Source organism: Pseudorca crassidens, chromosome 5 (assembly GCF_039906515.1).
Source record: "Pseudorca crassidens isolate mPseCra1 chromosome 5, mPseCra1.hap1, whole genome shotgun sequence".
NCBI classification, from domain to species: Eukaryota; Metazoa; Chordata; class Mammalia; order Artiodactyla; family Delphinidae; genus Pseudorca; species Pseudorca crassidens.
Window position 1 is genome coordinate 42,575,321 of NC_090300.1, and position 20,124 is coordinate 42,595,444.

At 38.7% G+C, this 20,124-nt stretch overlaps 1 protein-coding gene across 1 annotated transcript in view; it reads right to left on the minus strand.

Moving 5' to 3' along the window:
* Positions 1 to 20,124, minus strand: part of VEPH1 (ventricular zone expressed PH domain containing 1) — a 214,867-nt gene that overhangs the window by 47,802 nt on the left and 146,941 nt on the right. Inside the window, exons 10-11 of the mRNA XM_067737220.1 lie at positions 7,042 to 7,181; positions 4,472 to 4,606 (exon numbers count right to left, since the gene is read on the minus strand). Of these exons, the coding sequence (XP_067593321.1) occupies positions 4,472 to 4,606; positions 7,042 to 7,181 (275 nt within the window). The remainder of the gene's footprint in view (positions 1 to 4,471; positions 4,607 to 7,041; positions 7,182 to 20,124) is intronic.

Below are 20,124 nucleotides of genomic sequence, written 5' to 3' on the forward strand. Positions count from 1 at the left end.
TCCACTTAACTGCTGATGGGTGGGGCTGGGTTCCCTCCCTGTTGGTTGTTTGGCCTGAGGCAACCCAACACTGGAACCTACCTGGGCTCTTTGGTGGGGCTAATGACAGACTGTGGGAGGGCTCACGCCAAGGAGTACTTCCCAGAACTTCTGCTGCCAGTGTCCTTGTCCCCATGGTGAGCCACAGCCACCCCCCACCTCTGCAGGAGACCCTCCAACACTAGCAGGTAGGTCTGGTTCAGTCTCCTATGGAGTCACTGCTCCTTCCCCTGGGTCCCGATGTGCACACTACTTTGTGTGTGCCCTCCAGGAGTGGAGTCTCTGTTTCTCCCAGTCCTGTCGAAGTCCTGTAATCAAATCCCACTAGCCTTCAAAGTCTGATTCTCTAGGAATTCCTCCTCCCATTGCTGGACCCCCAGGTTGGGAAGCCTGATGTGGGGCTCAGAACCGTCACTCCAGTGGGTGGACTTCTGTGGTATAAGTGTTCTCCAGTCTGTGGGTTTCCCACCCAGCAGTTATGGGATTTGATTTTATTGTGATTGCGCCCCTCTTACCGTCTCACTGTCGCTTCTCCTTTGTCTTTGTATGTGGGGTATCTTTTTTGGTGTGTTCCAGCAACTTCCTGTCGATGATTGTCCAGCAGCTAGTTGTGATTCTGGTGTTCTCACAAGAGGGAGGGAAAGCACGTCTTTCTACTCCACCATCTTGGTTCAGGGCCCTTACACATATTTTAAATAACTTCTCCCAGGTTGTGCTTGCCTTTTAACTTTGTTGTGGTGTACTTTGTCATACAGAAATTTAAACTTTTTAAGTACTCGAATCTATTCATATTTCCTTTATGATTTCTGTTTACTTATGTCTGAAATTCTTTCTTATCCTGAAGTCACAAAGACAACTATGGGTATTTTCTTCTACTTGTTGTAAAGTTTCATTGATTACATTTAGAGCTTTATCTAGAGTTAGTTTATTTATTATAGTGTCTGGGTGGGATCTAATTTTATCTTTTCCATCTGAAAAGTCACATGTCCCCCATATTATTTTTAAAATATTTTATTTTCTCCTCACTGATTGGAAATCTCCTTTCTATCATCTACCAAGTGTCCATATATGCTTGGAACTATCTCTGGACTCTTTATTCCTTATTAGTATTAATTTATCCCTACAGCAATAATCACCTCCTCATCTTATTGTGCTTTTAGAATAAGTTTTCATTTCCTAGTAGAAAAATTTTCTCCTCTCTGTTCTTTTGCAGAACTGTTTTGGTTATTTTCAAATCTAGGATCACTTTGTCAAACTCCATGAAGAAATTCTGTTGCTATTATGATTGGAAATAAATTGTATTTATGATTTGAGAGAAAATTTCCATTTGTGTAATCAGTGTTCCTAGCCACGAGAAGGGCATATCTTTCCATTAATCCATGAGAAGGGCATATCTTTCCATTAATCCAAGTTTTTAAAAAATGTTTTTATTACTATTTAAAATTAAGAAAAGTAGTCAAGATAGATAGGTTATACTCCTATAACAAACACCAAAACTTCTGTCTTTAACAAAACAGAAGATTGTTCCTTCATCATGCGAAGTGTGTGGTGGGTCTGGGTGTCTCTCCAGAGCAGCAGTCCTCTATGTGGTAGTTTGGGGTTCCAGGTTTTGTCCGTCTTCTGACAACTCAATATCAACATTTGCTTCTGCAGTCCCCATGGTAGGGTAAGAAAGGGAAGATGGAGAATGGAACACTGGCTTTGAAAAGCTTCTGCCTGGAGTGACACATATCCCTTCTCATATATCATTGGCTGATCAAGGCTTACTTCAAGAGGCAGAGAACTGTAATTTTACAAGCCAGAGTAGAGAAAACCCAGACATATTGGTGGTGGACCCAGTGTCACCATGGTGTATGCTTGTGCTCTAGCTCTGCACCTGATTAGGTAGGTGACCTACGACAGGTCCCTATGCTTCCAATTTTAACATCTGGAAAGTGACAGGATTTATTTACTTATTCAATTGATACTCATCATTTACTGAGAGCCTACCACGTGCCAGGCACTGTGTGACCCTGGAAATATAATGGTAAACATAGTGCATCCCTTGCCCTCAAGCACTTTACAAATTAATAGATAACTTACCGTTGATTTTCAATTCTAAAATTCCAAGATTTTATTAAAATGAATTCTCAATAACAAACTCTCCAGAGCATTATATTCTAAAGATTTAGGCATTTTCTCAGAAGTGTCTTCCTTTCTTCTATACCTGAATCCAGTTGGCTGCAGTATTAATTCTATCACAGCAACAGATACACACATGCCCATCATTTTCAAATCACTAGTCTATGTACAGACTGGCACATATGGTGAAAAGAAAGCAAACTTTGGACCATTCTCACAGCTATTGTGAATTTCATGGGAAGAACACTTCATAAAATAAAGAGAGTAGAAAATCAATTTGATTGAGAAATACCCAGGTTGATAAACTTTGTCACACAGTGCACATTCCAGACATCAAAGTTTTTCTATTAGTTATGAATAAACCAAATTATAGTTTTAAAAATTTATAAAACATTTTGGTTTGCAGTTAATTTTTCCCTAGAGGAATGTTTATTGGTATGAAATAGAAGAAATATGAATAAGTATACTTGTGAGCATGCACAAAACTGGTTTGTGAAGTTCTGGGGTTTTTTTTTCAACCTCTTAGGACTTGAAGCAGTCTGCTGAGGTTTAATTTACAAGTTCCCTCTAGTTAAACTACAGTTCACTATGAAACATTTATAAGAATTTGAGGCATTGTCTTTAAACATGATACAAAACTTTAAAATTTGCAGGAAATATGCAAAGAATTCCATTCTAGTTTGCATTGATGCAACTATGGCATTTCTTTTATTCTTAATACTACATGTCTAATTCTTAAACCAAAGCCAAAAAATAGTGATGCAATAATTGGGTGTGGCTTCAGTGTCTTACAGACCATACTAACTAAACTTCTGATTAATCACACCCATTTCTCATCTTTTCACAATCCTTCAGCACTTAAGAGGTATTGAGTTATGTTTCACAATGTAACAGCTTTTGATTAATTTGCTAGTTGTTTGTACTTTGAGTTTATTTAATATTAGTATGTTTGTTCCCCTTCTCAATAGTAAAACAAGGACAAAGACCATGATCATATACTCTCAGAATCTCTGGTTTGATCAGTAAGCATCCAATGCTTATTACTGGGCTTTCTTGAAGGCAAAATAAGGATAATCAGGATCTCTGAGTATGAGAAGGACTTACAGAAGCTGGCAATTTACTAAGGAGAGATCAATAACCATTCTCTATTCTCATTATCCATGTTCTTCCTGAGTTATCCAGTCTACTGTCATGACATCAAGTGCTATCTTTGACTCCCAAATCCATTATCTCCAGTCATGTCCTTCTTCCTGAGGTCCACAGTGGCAATTCAACCACCATTACCATCTGGTTATCTACACAAACCACTCACACTCAAAACATGTAAGCCAGAATGATTTATCTTCTTCCTCCACATCAGCTTCCTTTGTGGTCTCTCTTTTTCAAGATGGTGCCATCATCCATTGGCCACACAATGCACCTGGAGTCATCCTTGGTTCTTTCAATTTCCTTATAAGGACCAAGTCCTGTTGATTCTGTTTCTTTAATGGCTCTTGAATCCATCCTCTTCCTACAACTTCCAACTTTAGCTCAGGCCTTCATTTCCTACCTGACTACAGTAGTTGCTTCCTTTGTAGTCTTCCTGTCTCCAGTCAGGCTTCCTCTAATCATTCTCTCCATAGCCAGGCCTGTGACCTTTCTCATGGGCAGATCTGATCACGGCAGTGAACGTCCACTTCTGGTTACACTCTGTTGACTGGATAGGCGTAGCTCCACATTTTGGTCCTTTCCCAGTTCAAGGGCCTGCTCGGGAGATCTCGGCCAACTGTGTTCTGAGAGTGATGCCCCTGTTTCCACACTCCTAAAATGCTCTGTCTCACATCATTCTTGTCTGCCTCAACAGAGCTCTTTCCCACCCTGACCTTCCTGTTCACCTTGTCTTCCCTTTCTAGCTTTGTGGTGACAACAGAGGGCAAGGTTATGAGAGGAAGTATCAAAGGATGAAATGAAAAGCACTAAAGAAGCTGGAGCTTGATTCCCCAATGCTCTTTCCTTTTCAGTCCTAGAGTTGTCTGTCTTCTTTTGTAAAATGTTTTCTATTCCATACCATGTGTGTGGTTTTTGTGTGGCTCTGAGTGGGCAGTATTATGTCAGTCTGGGAGCCTCAAAGGGCAGTGACCTTGTCTACTGATATCTCTAGGTCCTGAGTCCACTACAGCATGACATGTAAATCATTACTTAGTGTTTTCTAATAATAAAAGAAAATAAAGGAATGAAGGGAAAAAACTGAACTATCAAGAAAAGGCAAACTGTTTCAAGCTAATCTTGAATCTTGGTTTAAAATAACATGTCCAAGGAAAAAAGCATTTACCTTTTGCTGTGGGAATGTGGACTCCATCATGGCTGTTTCAAAGCTGTGAGTACCCTCTGTCTGGGTCTTCTCCCACAGAGCTCTGAGAAATTGCACAGAACGGCTCTGTATAGACAGGGGCTCAGGAAATAGGCTCTGAAAGGGCATTAATGAGAGAAACATGACATGTTATCTCTTGTCCTTATTGTTTGATTGACTGCAAAGCACTATTAGGCTTGGTCTGAACTTAAAAATGGTTTAAATTTAAATAAAGCTACAGGGAAACCTGTCTTGAAGATCAAACATATGGTACATTTCATGTTTTTTATTTCTTAACAGAAAATTTAACATAAATAGGATTTTTTTTTTTTGCGGTACGCGGGCCTCTCACCACTGTGGCCTCTCCCGTTGCGGAGCACAGGTTCTGGACGCGCAGGCCCAGCGGCCATGGCCCACGGGCCCAGCTGCCCCGCAGCACGTGGGATCCTCCCATACCAGGGCACGAACCCGCGTCCCCCACATTGGCAGGCGGACCCCCAACCACTGCGCCACCAGGGAAGCCCATAAATAGGATTTTTAAGACAGTTGATATTGATCTCTATAAATACGCCTAACCTTTGTAATGTAGTATTTACTTCAATCATTTCTCAAGCATGTTACTTAATTGGAAAATGGTTAATATTAATATATATATTTATTTTTCAAAGATCTGAGAATTAAGGTATAAAATTAAAACAAATACCAAGAGAGTACAGAGTACAAATATCAAGTTTATTTATACAGAGTAAATCATGAAGAATAGACATGAAATAACCAAGAGTTCATTGTTCAATTGCTCAGATGTGAACAGTATGAGTGGGGGGGTTGGGGAAACACAAACATTTTCGGTTATAAAATGTGTAATGGCTGAATATTCTTAGAGCTTTAAGATATTCTCAGTTTGGGAAAATGAGATTGTCAATGTAAAAAAAGAATCACATTTACATATATATCATTCAAGCCAATGAAAATAAACATTTTTTAACATCTTTATTGGAGTATAATTGCTTTACAATGGTGTGTTAGTTTCTGCTGTATAACAAAGTGAATCAGCTATATACATATACATACATCCCCATATCTCCTCCCTCTTGCATCTCCCTCCCACCCTCCCTACCCCACCCCTCTAGGTGGTCACAAGCTGATCTCCCTGTGCTATGTGGCTGCTTCCCACTAGCTATCTATTTTACATTTGGTACTGTATACATGTCAGTGCTACCCTCTCACTTCGTCCCAGGTGGAGCTTGATTCCCCCTCCCCGTGTCCTCAAGTCCATTCTCTACGTCTGCATCTTTATTCCTGTCCTGCCCCTAGGTTCTAAAATTTTCAAAGGAAGATTTAAACTGTTTGTATGTTTACTAACCAATTATGTGTTTAACAGTTATTTACATGTTGTGGTGTTACATCTATGAATGTAAGAAGTGTCTCAATTCAAGGGAACAATTTTATAAAAACATATAGAACATAAAAGTCACAAAATTATACACACACACATATAAAATACCATATATATTATCCTTTATGTGTGAGGTATAATAAAATAATGATTTTGCCTTGTAAAATCCCATTTTCTATGTCAATGACTGTCCAAACATTGACTTATAAGACTCTCTAGGTGGTCTTTGTGTACAAAGTTTCTATTTAGTAAGTGAATAACAATTTTTTTCCCAGAAAAATCTTATTGTTATCCTCAAGATGAGCTGCTTTTTATACTGAGTGGGAAAAGGCAGAGGATCTTATACCCTGAGTAAGTTGCCCACAGATTTAAAAAGGTTAAGAGCAGTAACAGATTGATTGTGAAACCCAAAAGGTACACACATGCTTTGCTGTGCACCTGAAACTATCACAACGTTGTTAATCAGCTATACTCCAATATAAAATAAAAAGTTAAAAAAAATGTGGACACATCTGGGAATTTCTTGATTATTATCAGAAACTTATACAGCATATGATCTTTCACTTAAAGAAGAACAGGACCTGATTTAATTAATCATCATTCCAAAGAGGTCCATTTAGACTGGAATCTGTTAATTTGAGAACTGCATGAAGGCATAAACTGACAGAGAAGGGGAAGAGTCTGGCCCAGCATACAAGGCTAGCACTGGGTTTGTAACTATCATGTCAAAGATTTGATTTTTATTTACCTCAAAGTCAGGCTTCATCCAGATCACATAATATCAAAGGTGTGGAAGAAGAAAGGAAACATTATAGTAAAAAGAACAAAGAAGAAAAGCAGCATAAACATGTTTTTTGGTGAGTTTGCTCAAAGAGAAAAACAAATAATCAGACTAAGTCAATAAAATAAGACTGAAGGGGCAAAAGTAAAATCAAGTTTTCTTGGTTTGTTTTCGGAAAACTGACAACTGTTAAGAACAAAGCCAAAGATGAAACCCATTTGAAAAACATTAGTAAAGTAGAAGAAGAATAAGATCGTTATTTCAAGAAAAGGAAGAAAAATCAATGCTGTTTTTTATATTCATGTACAATTTGATTCACATCAAAATGTGAGTTGTTCTCATCAAGGAGCCACAATGAATGTGAATTATACACACCTGCTGAAATAGGAACATGATCTGGATCCACGGCTGAGGTTCTTGGCTGATGAGAATAAAACTGGATTTACTGTAGAGGCAATAATGACCCTTTAGGGAGCAAGTGAAGAACAGCTTTGCTACACAACTTCTAACAGAATCTAGAAACAAATACACATAGCATTAAACATTAGATTCTTCCCAGAGTTACACCTTATACTTCAACATACAAACATCTTTAGAAATACATTCTTTAGTTTTCAGTCTGTGAGCTAATAACTTCAAACAACTATGGATTTGGGAGTAGATCCATTTCATGGAATGTGGATTTAAATGTAGCTGCTTTAAGCAAGCTGTATTCTATTCCTCTTTTTCTTTTGATTAACAATGGATGAGAAGTCTCCAAGCAACTTGCAGGGGAGGAAAAAACCTCTTACCAATAGAAATGGAGATAGGTGTCATTTCCATATGATTGGGAACTTTGAAATAACCTGGGAAGCATAAACAAATGGGTGAAGGAAACCGAGGCATTTTCTGGGCAGTGATGGTGTGCCATGACCAGGGGCACTGTTCTCTTGGTTGTACAGAGGCCCCAGAAACAACCCCCAGAATAACTCTGGCCAGGGGGTGGCTTCCTGTGAACTGTCCTGGTTCAAAAAGGTTATTTCATCTTGAAGAGCTTCAGCAGGGAAACTTAAAGAGATCATCCTTTAGGAACAAGAAAGTGGGGGAGCATGGTGGTGGTGGCATAGAGCAGAGATGCTGAGGAGCCATGTTTAGGAGCCATTCGATTTTTACAACCCTACAAGATGGGTGTTACTGTTTCTATTTTAAGTATGAGGAATCTTAGCCCATTAAAGGGTCAACTTAGTGAACCACTGTGACTGCCTTGTTCACCACTATGACCTTGGCACGTGGCACGCAATAGATGCTCTAAAGAGAGTTTCTGGAGAGATGAATGATGCTCAGGGATCCAGAAAAAATTGCTCAAGTTTGCCCTACCTGTGGCAGAACCAGGATTTGAACTCAGCCAAACTGTTGCCACGTTGGGATGCTTTAGGCTCTACCATACTGGGAATTTTTAAATCTGTAGAGTCATATCGATAGCTCATGGGGTATTTATTGTTTCAGAATTAATCTGACATGTTAAATGAAATATTTTGAAAATAAATAGATTAATTATGCCCTACTATTAAAAATGGAAATGGACTAGAGTTTATTAAAAGCTGATGGGAACCCTAATAAGGTGGTAGAGTCAGTCCCAACCCATGAGAGTGCATGGGGTTCCCTAGAGAATTGTGGGGACGGGGGAAGCTTATCTGTGCACCATCAGGGCTCAGGTGTGAAGGAATAACAGGCTTTTGGGAAAGAGTTTGGAAGAGTTAAGGGAGGGTGGCCAATGATAGATTAGAGAAGACGACATTGGAAACCAAACAATAAAACCACAGGGCAATTTAGAAACATATTTAGAAATCTTAATAAATAATAACTTTCTGTGTGATTCTGAACCATTGGTATAAAAGAGGACTAGTTTTCATGTTGTTAGCTGTTTGGGGGAAATTTAAGCATTCAAAATCTTGCATGAAATCAGAAATCATTTCTGCATTCTGTGGGTGAGTGGATCATGAGATATAAAGAGTGCTTGAAAGTTCAGTGGAAAAGACCAGGAGGCCTGCCACTGACAGGGAAAGACTTCATAGAATAGAATAGAGCACAATATCCACTTAAAATTGCCCTACCAGAAATTGTTTGAAAATGGTAATTAAAAATATTTTTTTGGCATTGAAAAATTGAATTTAAATTAATCAATACTAGAGAAGGCAGAAATCAAGAATTCCATAAGAGCGCATACACAAAAAATGGTTCTATTGGAAATCAATCTAGCTGTAACGTATACATTGAGACAGCACCTTGTTTTGTTTTAACAGAAAGTTTCAAAAGGGAAAAAGATCGTTTGTAAGAACCTGTGCAGTAGCTTGACAGTCCAAGTTGGACTTCAGGCCTCTGACACGAAAAAAACATTTTTTTCTTTTTCCTTCCCCTAAATGACTGCTCGTTCATGTATTCTTTTGAAAATGAACATTGATTCAATTTATTTTACTTGCCCTGAGCCTACCAGCTTTCTGTACACAAACCACAGGGGTCCCAGATCACGGAAAATGGGCAAAGCAATAGAAGCTTTGCCCTTTACCTAGAAGCATATACACCAGTGATAAAAACACATCAGTTCTGTGATATAATGCTTCTGTTAATGCTTTCAGTAAACTGGATCTGTTTCAATATTTTTCTCCTCATTTTTTTTTTTTCTGAGCTTTGCTGGATTAGAAAGATTTTCCAACATTAACATTTAGTTGTTAATTTTTCTCTGTAATTTTCTCCCTCCAGTTCATTCCATGGTATTGAATGGTGGGCGTGCAATAAATGGTTTTGGATGAATGAATGGGTGTCAGACACTGTGCAGAGACCAAGAGGAGCCATGATTCTGACCTTGCTCTTAAGAAGTTTACAGCCAAATGGGAGAAACACCTATAAACAACAGTTGTAAATTAAGTCCATGGGATAATGGAGGGACACACAGTACCGACCACTCACAGCAATGAGCAGCTATCATCCTTGGGGAACCAGGTGAGGCCTCCTGGTAGAGGAAATATTTGAGGTGACCTTGAAAGCTAAGCCAAGATTTTGAACTTAGAAAAAATGTGAGAGAGACAAGCATTTTAAGAGTAGGGAACACCCTGAAAAAAAGCACATAAGGCATGAATATTCAAGGTAATTCCGTGTAGTAAGGTTAGTGTATCTGGGTTATTAAGATATTTTTTATTTATACAATTGATGCCCAAACTGTTTATTTTTCTAGATTAAATGTTGAAAAGAGAGGTCATGCTTCGCTAAATATAGAATTGTGGCTTATTTTTGTAAAAAAAAAACAAAACAAAACAAAAAGGATTTGGTTTGGTCTTTAAAAATACTGAAGTTAACATGAGCAGCAAGAACTGTATAATATAATGTGTTGTAAGTTGAAATACCCAAAATATATACATTACACACATGGATAAATTTAAAGACATGATACAAAAGAGCATTTGATTTTTTTTTTTTTTTTTTGGTACTCGGGCCTCTCACTGCTGTGGCCTCTCCCGCTGTCGAGCACAGGCCCCGGACGCGCAGGCCCAGCGCCCATTACTCACGGGCCCAGCCGCTCCGCGGCACGTAGGATCCTCCCGCACCAAGGCACGAACCCACGTCCCCTGCATCGGCGGGCGGACTCTCAACCACTGCGCCACCAGGGAAGCCCTGATCTTCTTTTTAAGTCAAAGTATTTAAGGATCATTTTGGAATTCTTTTTTTCCTCTCACACTTTTCTCCCACAGTTCATATGCTTTTATTCCTACATTGCATTCATTGTACGGTATTAAAATTTTGTTAGCATTTTTTTTTTTTTTTGCTTTGGTCCTTTTATTTTTTATAAATTTATTTATTTATTTATTTTTGGCTGCATTGGGTCTTTGTTGCTGCACGTGGGCTTTTTTTTTTTCTTCTAGTTGCAGCGAGCAGGGTCTTCTCTTCATTGTGGTGCACAGGCTTCTCATTGCAGTGGCTTCTCTTGTTGCGGAGCACGGGTTCTAGGTGCATGGGCTTCAGTAGTTGTGGCTTGCGGGCTCTAGAGTGCGGGCTCTAGAGTGCAGGCTCAGTAGTTGTGGCGCACGGGCCTAGTTGCTCCGCAGCATGTGGGATCCTCCCGGACCAGGGCTCCTCCATGTCCCCTGCATTTGGCAGGTGGATTCTTAACCACTGTGCCACCAGGGAAGTCCTATGTTAGTATTCTTAAACAAACTTTTGCCTTAGAATACTTTTAGATTTACAGAAAAATTACATATATATAATTATAATATATAAATGTATAATTATTATATATTTATATATTGTATATAATTACAATATATAGAGAGTTGCCTATATACTATAACCCAGTTTCCCCTCTTATTAATATCTTAAGTTGCTATGAGGGACTTTCCTGGTGGCACAGTGGTTAAGAATCCACCTGCCAATGCTGGGGACACGGGTTCAATCCCTGGTCCTGGAAGATCCCACATGCCGCGAAGCAACTAAGCCCATGTGCCACAACTACTGGGTCTGCGCCCTAGAGCCCGCGTGCCACAACTACTGAGCCCGTGTGCTGCAACTACTGAAGCCCACGCGCCTAGAGCCCCGGCTCCACAGCAAGAGAAGCCACCACAATGAGAAGCCTGCACACCGCAATGAAGAGTAGTCCCCGCTCGCCACAACTAGAGAAAGCCCACGCGCAGCAATGAAGACCCAATGCAGCCAAAAAAAAGTTGGTATGATACATTTGTTACAAGTAATGAACCAATACTGACACGTTATTATAAACTTAAGTCCATAGTTTATTCAGATTTCCTTAGTTTATACTTAGCGTCTTTCTTCTGTTCCAGGATTCCATTCAGGACACTACAGAACATTTACTCATTACGTCTCCTTAGGCTCCTCTTGGCTGTGACAATTTCTCAGACTTTCCTTGTTTTTGATGATCTTCACAGTTTTGAAACATTTTGTAAAATGTTTCTCAGTTGGGATTTGTCTGTTTTTCTCATGAACAGACTGAGATTTCGAATTTGGGGGAGGAAAACCACAGAGATAAAGTGCCATTTTCCTCATATCATATGGAGAGTACATTTGATCTACATGACCTATGACTATTGATGTTGACCTTGAACATCTGGCTGAGGTAGTGTTCACCAGATTTCTCCACTGTAAAGTTACTCTTTTTTTTCCCCACTTTCCAAACTGCCCTCTTTGAAAAGAAGTCACAATGTGCAACCCATACTTAAAGAGTGGGGAGTTAGCTTCACCTCCTGAGGGCAGAATAGCTGTATAACTTATGTGGAATTCTTCTGCACAAATTTGTCTCTTCCTCTTCTAGTTATTACATTCAAATTATTTGGCCAATTATTCTATCAGTATGTACTCACAGATATTTATTTTATAATTCAATATTATTTTATTTTGTTGCTCTAACTGTTCCAGCTTTGGCCACAGGGAGCTCTTTCAGTTGGTTCCTGTGTCCATTTGATGTGCTGTCATCATTGTGTGTGTGGTTTTTTATTTGTTTGTTCATCACTTCCTTACTTATATCTCACATACAAGATGCTCCAGGCTCATCTTGTATGTTTCCTGCCCTGTCTTAGAATCAGCTGTTTCTCCAAGGACTTCTGGTTCCTTTCACTGGAGAACTGTGTTAGAAACTAAGAGTTAGGTACTAGGTATGCTCGCTGTTACTTGGGTGTCATTGTTCCTTGGCCTCCTAAGGTGACAAAGCAGGGAAATTATGTGTGTATATGTACACATATCTATTTACAAGTATTTCTATATGCAACCATCTGTATCTATATTAAGCTAAACATGAGTTCATACCCATGGTTTCAATTCTAATTCATTACCACATGGATCATTTAGCCTCTACCCCTTGCTTACCTGTAAACTCCCACTTCAACAGTGAGGAGCCTGAGTCACACTCTTAGTATTTTTATCTCTGTCCACTATAAAAGGCAGAGCTCTTTTCCTCTTCCTTTCCCTCTCTTTCCCCCCTCTCCTTCCCTTCCACCCTCCTCTCTTTCTCTCTTAAAAATCTTTGTGGGGCTTCCCTGGTGGTGCAGTGGTTGAGAATCTGCCTGCTAATGCAGGGGACACAGGTTCAAGCCCTGGTCTGGGAGGATCCCACATGCCGTGGAGCAACTATGCCCGTGAGCCACAACTACTGAGCCTGCGCATCTGGAGCCTGTGCTCTGCAACAAGAGAGGCCGCGATAGTGAGAGGCTCGCGCACCGCGATGAAGAGTGGCCCCCGCCTGCCACAACTAGAGATAGCCCTCGCACAGAAACGAAGACCCAACACAGCAAAAATAAATTAATTAATTAATAAACTCCTACCCCCAACATCTTAAAAAAAAAAAATCTTTGTGTATTTAGTACCCACCACAGTACCTGGCATAGAGAAGCTTACCTCAAAACATAATAATGATATTTTATTATACTCTTTCTGATTCCTTCTGGAGCAACAATGATAAAACCAGTAGGATATTCCCATGAAAATAATGAGAAATTATAATAGTAATAATACAATACTAATTTTCATGTTGAAATTTTGGCTTAAATTTAACTAAACATTCCACATTTTCACATCTGGCATGAAAGATATAGCTATTTGTTTATTTATTTATTTATATTTTTTAGTTGCATCCGGTCTTAGTTGCAGCACATAGGATCTTTTGTTGTGGCACAAGGGCTTCTCTCTAGTTGTGGTGCACAGGCTTCTCTCTAGTTGTGGCACATGGATTTTCTCTCTACACAGCGCATGGGCTCTGTAGCTTGTGGCACGCGGGTTCTCTAGGTGAGGCGTGCAGGCTCAGTAGTTGCAGCATGCAGGCTTAGTTGCCCCGCAGCATGTGAGATCTTAGTTTCCCGACCAGGGATCGAACCCACGTCCCCTGCATTGGAAGGCAGATTCTTTACCACTGGACCACCAGGGAAGTCCTGAGATACAGCTATTTGTTAATGTGAACATTCTTCCTCAGCTTAGTCACTTGTATTTTAGCTATACTTCAGATGCTAGTAATCTTGTTATGATCTTGGTAAAGAAATACTTTATTCATTTTATGGTTGTAAAATATTAATGTAAAAAAAGTTAGAAATTCTACCAATTAACATTCTAGAAAACATTTTAAAATTAGAAATAGTACTAAATTATATCATAATGTTTCAGAAGTGGGATATAGCCATGGAACCCTGAAAGCACCCTATCTTGTCAGAAAGGAGTTATAATTTATAATAATATTTTAAAAGTCTAGTGGAAATTCAAAAAGCAATACTCATAGCAGACAAAATAGACTTTAAAATAAAGACTATTATAAGAGACAAGGAAGGACACTACATAATGATCAAGGGATCAATCCAAGAAGAAGATATAACAATTGTAAATATCCATGCACCCAACATAGAAGCACCTCAATACATAAGGCAAATGCTAACAGCCATAAAAGGGGAAATCGACAGTAACACAAAATAGTACGGGACTTTAATACCCCACTTACACCAATGGACAGATCATCCAAACAGAAAATTAATAAGGAAACACAAGCTTTAAACACATTAGACCAAATGGACTTAATTGATATTTATAGGACATTCCATTCAAAAACAACAGAATACACTTTCTTCTCAAGTGCAAACAGAACATTCTCCAAGACAGATCACATCTTGGGTCACAAATCAAGCCTCAGTAAATTTAAGAAAATTGAAATCATATTGAGCATCTTTTCTGACCACAACGCTATGAGACTAGATATCAATTACAGGAAAAAAACCTGTAAAAAACACAAACACATGGAGGCTAAACAGTATGCTACTAAACCACCAAGAGATCACTGAAGAAATCAAAGAGGATATCAAAAAATACCTAGAAACAAATGACAATGAAAACACGATGACCCAAAACGTATGGGATGCAGCAAAAGCAGTCCTAAGAAGGAACTTTATAGCAATATAATTCTACCTCAATAAACAAGAAAAATCTCAAATAAACAACCTAAGCTTACACCTAAAACAATTAGAGAAAGAAGAACAAAAAACCCTCAAAGTTAGCAGAAGGAAAGAAATCATAAAGATCAGAGCAGAAATAAATGAAAAAGAAATGAAGGAGGGCTTCCCTGGTGGTACAGTGCCAATGCAGGGGACATGGGTTCGAGCCCTGGTCCAGGAAGATCCCACATGCTGTGGATCATCTAAGCCCATGAGCCACAACTACCAAGCCCAGGCACCACAACTACTGAAGCCCGCACACCTAGAGCCTGTGCTCCACAACAAGAGAAGTCACTGCAATGAGAAGCCAGCGCACTGCAATGAAGAGTAGCCCCCACTCACCACAACTGGAGGAAGCCTGCGTGCAGCAACGAAGACCCAATGCAGCCAAAAATAAATTAATTAATTAATTTAAAAAAAAAAAGAAATGAAGGAAACAAAAGCAAAACTCAATAAAACTAAAAGCTGGTTCTTTGAGAAGATAAACAAAATTGACAAACCATTAGCCAGACTCATCAGGGAAAAAAGGGAGAAGACTCAGATCAACACAATTAGAAACAAAAAAAGGAGAAGTAAAACTGACACTGCAGAAATACAAAGGATCAGGAGAGACTACTACAAGCAACTATATGCCAATAAAATGGACAACCTGGAAGAAATGGACAAATTCTTAGAAACGTACAACCTTCCAAGACTGAACCAGTAAGAAATAGAAAATATGAACAGACCAATCACAAGCACTGAAATTGAAACCGTGATTAAAAATCTTCCAACAAACAAAGCCCAGGGCTCGATGGCTTCACAGGCGAATTCTATCAAACATTTAGAGAAGAGCTAACATCTATCCTTCTCAAACTCTTCCAAAATATAGCAGAGGGAGGAACACTCCCAAACTCATTCTACGAGGCCACATCATCTTGATACCAAAACCAGACAAGGATGTCACAAAGAAAGAAAACTACAGGCCAATATCACTGATGAACATAGATGCAAAAATCCTTAACAAAATACTAGGAAACAGAATCCAACAGCACATTAAAAGGATCATACAGCATGATCAAGTGGGGTTTATCCCAGGAATGCAAGCATTCTTCAACATATACAAATCAATCAAAGTGATACACCATATTAACAAATGAAGAATAAAAACCATATGATCATCTCAGTAGATGCAGAAAAAGCTTTCAACAAAATTCAACACCCATTTATGATAAAAACCTCCAGAAAGTAGGCATAGAGGGAGCTTACCTCAACATAATAAAGGCCATATATGACAAACCCATGGTCAACAACATTCTCAATGGTGAAAAACTGAAACCATTTCCACTAAGATCAGGAACAAGACAAGGGCGTACACTCTCACTACTATTATTAAACATATAGTTTTGGAAGTTTTAGCCACGGCAATCAGAGAAGAAAAAGAAATGAAAGGAATCCCATTTGGAAAAAAAGTAAAACTGTCACCGTTTGCAGACGACATGATACTATACATAGAAAATCCTAAAGATGCCAAGAAAAAACCACTTGAGCTAATCAATGAATTTGGTGAAGTAGCAGGATACAAAATTAATGCACAGAAATCTCTTGCATTCCTATACACTATCAACAAAAAATCAGAAAGAGAAAATAAGGAAACACTCCCATTTGCCATTGCAACAAAAAGAATAAAATACCTAGGAATAAACCTACCTAAGGAGGCAAAAGACCTGAATGCAGAAATCTATAAGACACTGATGAAAGAAATCAAAGATGGTACCAACAGATGGAGAGATACACCATGTTGTTGGATTGGAAGAATCAACACTGAAAATGACTATACTACCCAAAGCAATCTACAAATTCAATGCAATCCCTATTAAATTACCAATGGCATTTTTCACAGAACTAGAGCAAATAATTTCATCATTTGTATGGAAACACAAAAGACCCCAAATAGCCAAAGCAATCTTGAGAACGAAAAACGGAGCTGGAGGAATTAGACTCCCTGACTTCAGACTATACTACAAAGCTACAGTAATCAAAACACTATGGTACTGGCACAAAAACAGAAATATAGATCAATGGAACAGGATAGAAAGCCCGAGATAAACCCACGCACATATGGTCACCTTATCTTTGATAAAGGAGGCAAGAATATAAAATGGAGAAAAGACAGCCTATTCAATAAGTGGTGCTGGGAAAACTGGACAGCTACATGTAAAAGAATGAAATTAGAACACTTCTTAATACCATACACAAAAATAAACTCAAAATGGATTAAACACCTAAAGGTAAGGCCAGACACTGTAAAACTCTTAGAGGAAAATATAAGCAGAACATTCTATGACATAAATCACAGCAAGATCCTTTTTGACCCACCTCCTAGAGAAATGGAAATAAACATACAAAAAAACAAATGGTACCTAATGAAACTTAAAAGTTTTTGCACAGCAAAGGAAACCATAAACAAGACGAAAAAACAACCCTCAGAATGGGAGAAAATATTTGCAAACAAGGCAGCTGACAAAGGAGTAATCTCCAAAATATACAAGCAACTCATGCAGCTCAATATCAAAAAAACAAACAACCCAATCCAAAAATGGGCAGAAGACCTAAATACACATTTCTCCATAGAAGACATACAGATTGCCAACAAACACATGAAAATATACTCAACATCACTAATCATTAGAGAAATGCAAATCAAAACCACAATGAGGTATCACCTCACACCAGTCAGAACGACCATCATCAAAAAATCTAGAAACAATAAATGCTGGAGAGGGTGTGGAGAAAAGGGAACCCTCCTGCACTGTTGGTGGTAATGTAAACTGATACAGCCACCATGGAGAACAGTACAGAGGTTCCTTAAAAAACTAAAAATAGAACTACCATATAACCCAGCAATCCCACTACTGGGCATATACTCTGAGAAAACCATAATTTAAAAAGATACATGTACCCACAATGTTCATTGCAGCACTATTTACAATAGCCAGGACATGGAAGCAACCTAAGTGTCCATCAACAGATGAATGGATAAATATGATGTGGCACATATATACAATGGAATATTACTCAGCCATAAAAAGGAATGAAATTGAGTTATTTGTGATGAGGTGGATGGATGTAGAGTCTGTCATATAGAGTGAAGTAAGTCAGAAAGAGAAAAACAAATACTATATGCTAATACATATGTACGGAATCTAAAAAATGGTTCTGGGACTTCCCTGGTGGTGCAGTGGTTAAGAATACACCTGCCAATGCAGATGACATGGGTTTAGTCCTTGGTCCGGGAAGATCCCACGTGCCGTGGAGCAACTAAGCCCTGGGCCACAACTACTGAGCCTGTGCTTTAGAGTCCATGAGCCACAACTACTGAGCCCATGTACCACAACTACTGAAGCCCATGCACCTAGAGCCCATGCTCTGCAACGAGAAGACACCACAATAAGAAGCACATGCACCGCAACGAAGAGTAGCCCCCACTCGCTGCATCTAAAGAAAGTCCGCATGCAGCAATGAAGACCCAACGCAGCCAAAAATAAATAAAAACAAAAAAACAAACTGGTACTGATGAACCTAGTGGCAGGGCAGGAATAAAGACGCAGAGGTAGAGAATGGACTTGAGGACACAGCGGGGGATGGGGAAGTTGGGACAAAGTAAGAGAGTAGCATTGACGTTGACATATATACACTACCAGTGTAAAATGGATGGCTAGTGTAAAGCAGCCACATAGCACAGGGAGATCAGCTCGATGCTTTGTGACCACCTAGAGGGGTGGGATAGGGAGTGTGGGAGGGAGGCTCAAGAGGGAGGGGATATGGGGATATATGTATACATATAGCTGATTCACTTTGTTATACAGCAGAAACTAACACAACATTGTAAAGCAATTATACTCCAGTAAAGATGAAAAAAAAAAAAGTCTAGTGGAAATTCGAAATCAAGTAAAACCATAATCAAAAATAAAAATCAGATTTTAGTTTGTGTGTGTGTGTACTACTTAAAATATTAGAGCAAGTTGATGTGTGGAATAACTAATATAAGTATTTATTTCTTTACCAATCACTCCATTAGATGTTTTATATAATTATCATTTAATCCTTATAATTATCTATTATCTCTTTTCACTTAAGAGGTAAAAGTGTCAGAGAGTTAAATGACTTAATCAATTAAGATGCAGAGCCAGGATTAAGACGCAAGTTCATTAAAATGTAAGATCCAAGACCCAAGTTCATTAAAATGTAAGATCCATGTTTTGTTCACAAAGTGATGACCTCATGCAAAGTCATATTGTTTAATGATCTTGAACTTCCCCAGTTGAGCTATCTGTAGCTTCTGCAGGGACAGGATGGACAATCCAAAATAAATTGCCAGTATGTTTAACAAGACAACATAAGTTGTTCAGGCTTAGAAATATAACCCAAGGCATTAATTTCTATGCAATTACTATATAGTCAACATAATTCTCTAACCTGGGGATAAGACAAATCTTCTCATAAAATATAAAGAGCTGTGGCAAATCAATAAAGAGAAGTTCTTTAGAGGCCTATGTAAATTGGGAATAACTGATCTCTTTTATCCTCAAATGTGATAGGAAGAAGTAGGAGAGGATGCTAAACTCAGAGGGAATAATTAAATAACTAGGCTTATAGTTCTTAGAGGTGGCGAAAGCTGTAGAATCAGGTGAAGGGGGACGGTGGTGGTAGCTGTGATGCCCCGTGATTCTCTGCTAACAGTTGATAAGCGTGACTATTTTTCTAAATATATTGGATCTCAGAAACACCATTCTTTTTGGGAGATGAGACACAACTCATCTTCCAGGGTTGTACTTATATCTAATCCATGTCATTATATAGTTTTTATTTAGAGATAAGTGCCTTTTAAGAATAAAAATAGAGTATGACTTCGAGTTTTTTATAGCTAGTGGAAATATCAAAGAGTTGGCTTTATTTTTTGGAAAAAGGAATAAGTTAGCTCTTTTGAATTCTTTACCAAATTTACACTTTAAAAGTTCTCTCCCAGCTAAATAAGGGTCAAATGAGTGTTTCTGGCTTGTTTCCCAGGTTTTTCAACTGAATCATTCTTCTCCATATCCAAACTGTATTTCTAGAATGATTTATTAAAACTCAAATACAGGAATATCTTTGCAGAAATTGCTAGGTTGAAAGTATTAGCACATTGAACATAACATAAATAAGCAACAAATTCAGAGAAGGCATTTGAAGAACTTGGCAGAGAGGGAGCTAATTTTCTTTGACTACTTACTTCATACCTAGGTGTAAGTGTAACAGATTACACTGAACCCTTATGAAGTAGGTTTAGTTATTCCCACTTTATAGAGAAGGAAATCTCAAGGTCAAACTTCTAGGAGCTGGAATTTGAACCCAGGTTCCAAAGCCTGTTCTCTTTCCAGTATATTATCGAACAGCTTAGATAAAATAGAGGTAACAGAAGTACCTCAAAAAGGAAGTATGGTTCAATGGAAACATCACTGGCCCAGGAGTCAGACAACCAGGGTCTTAG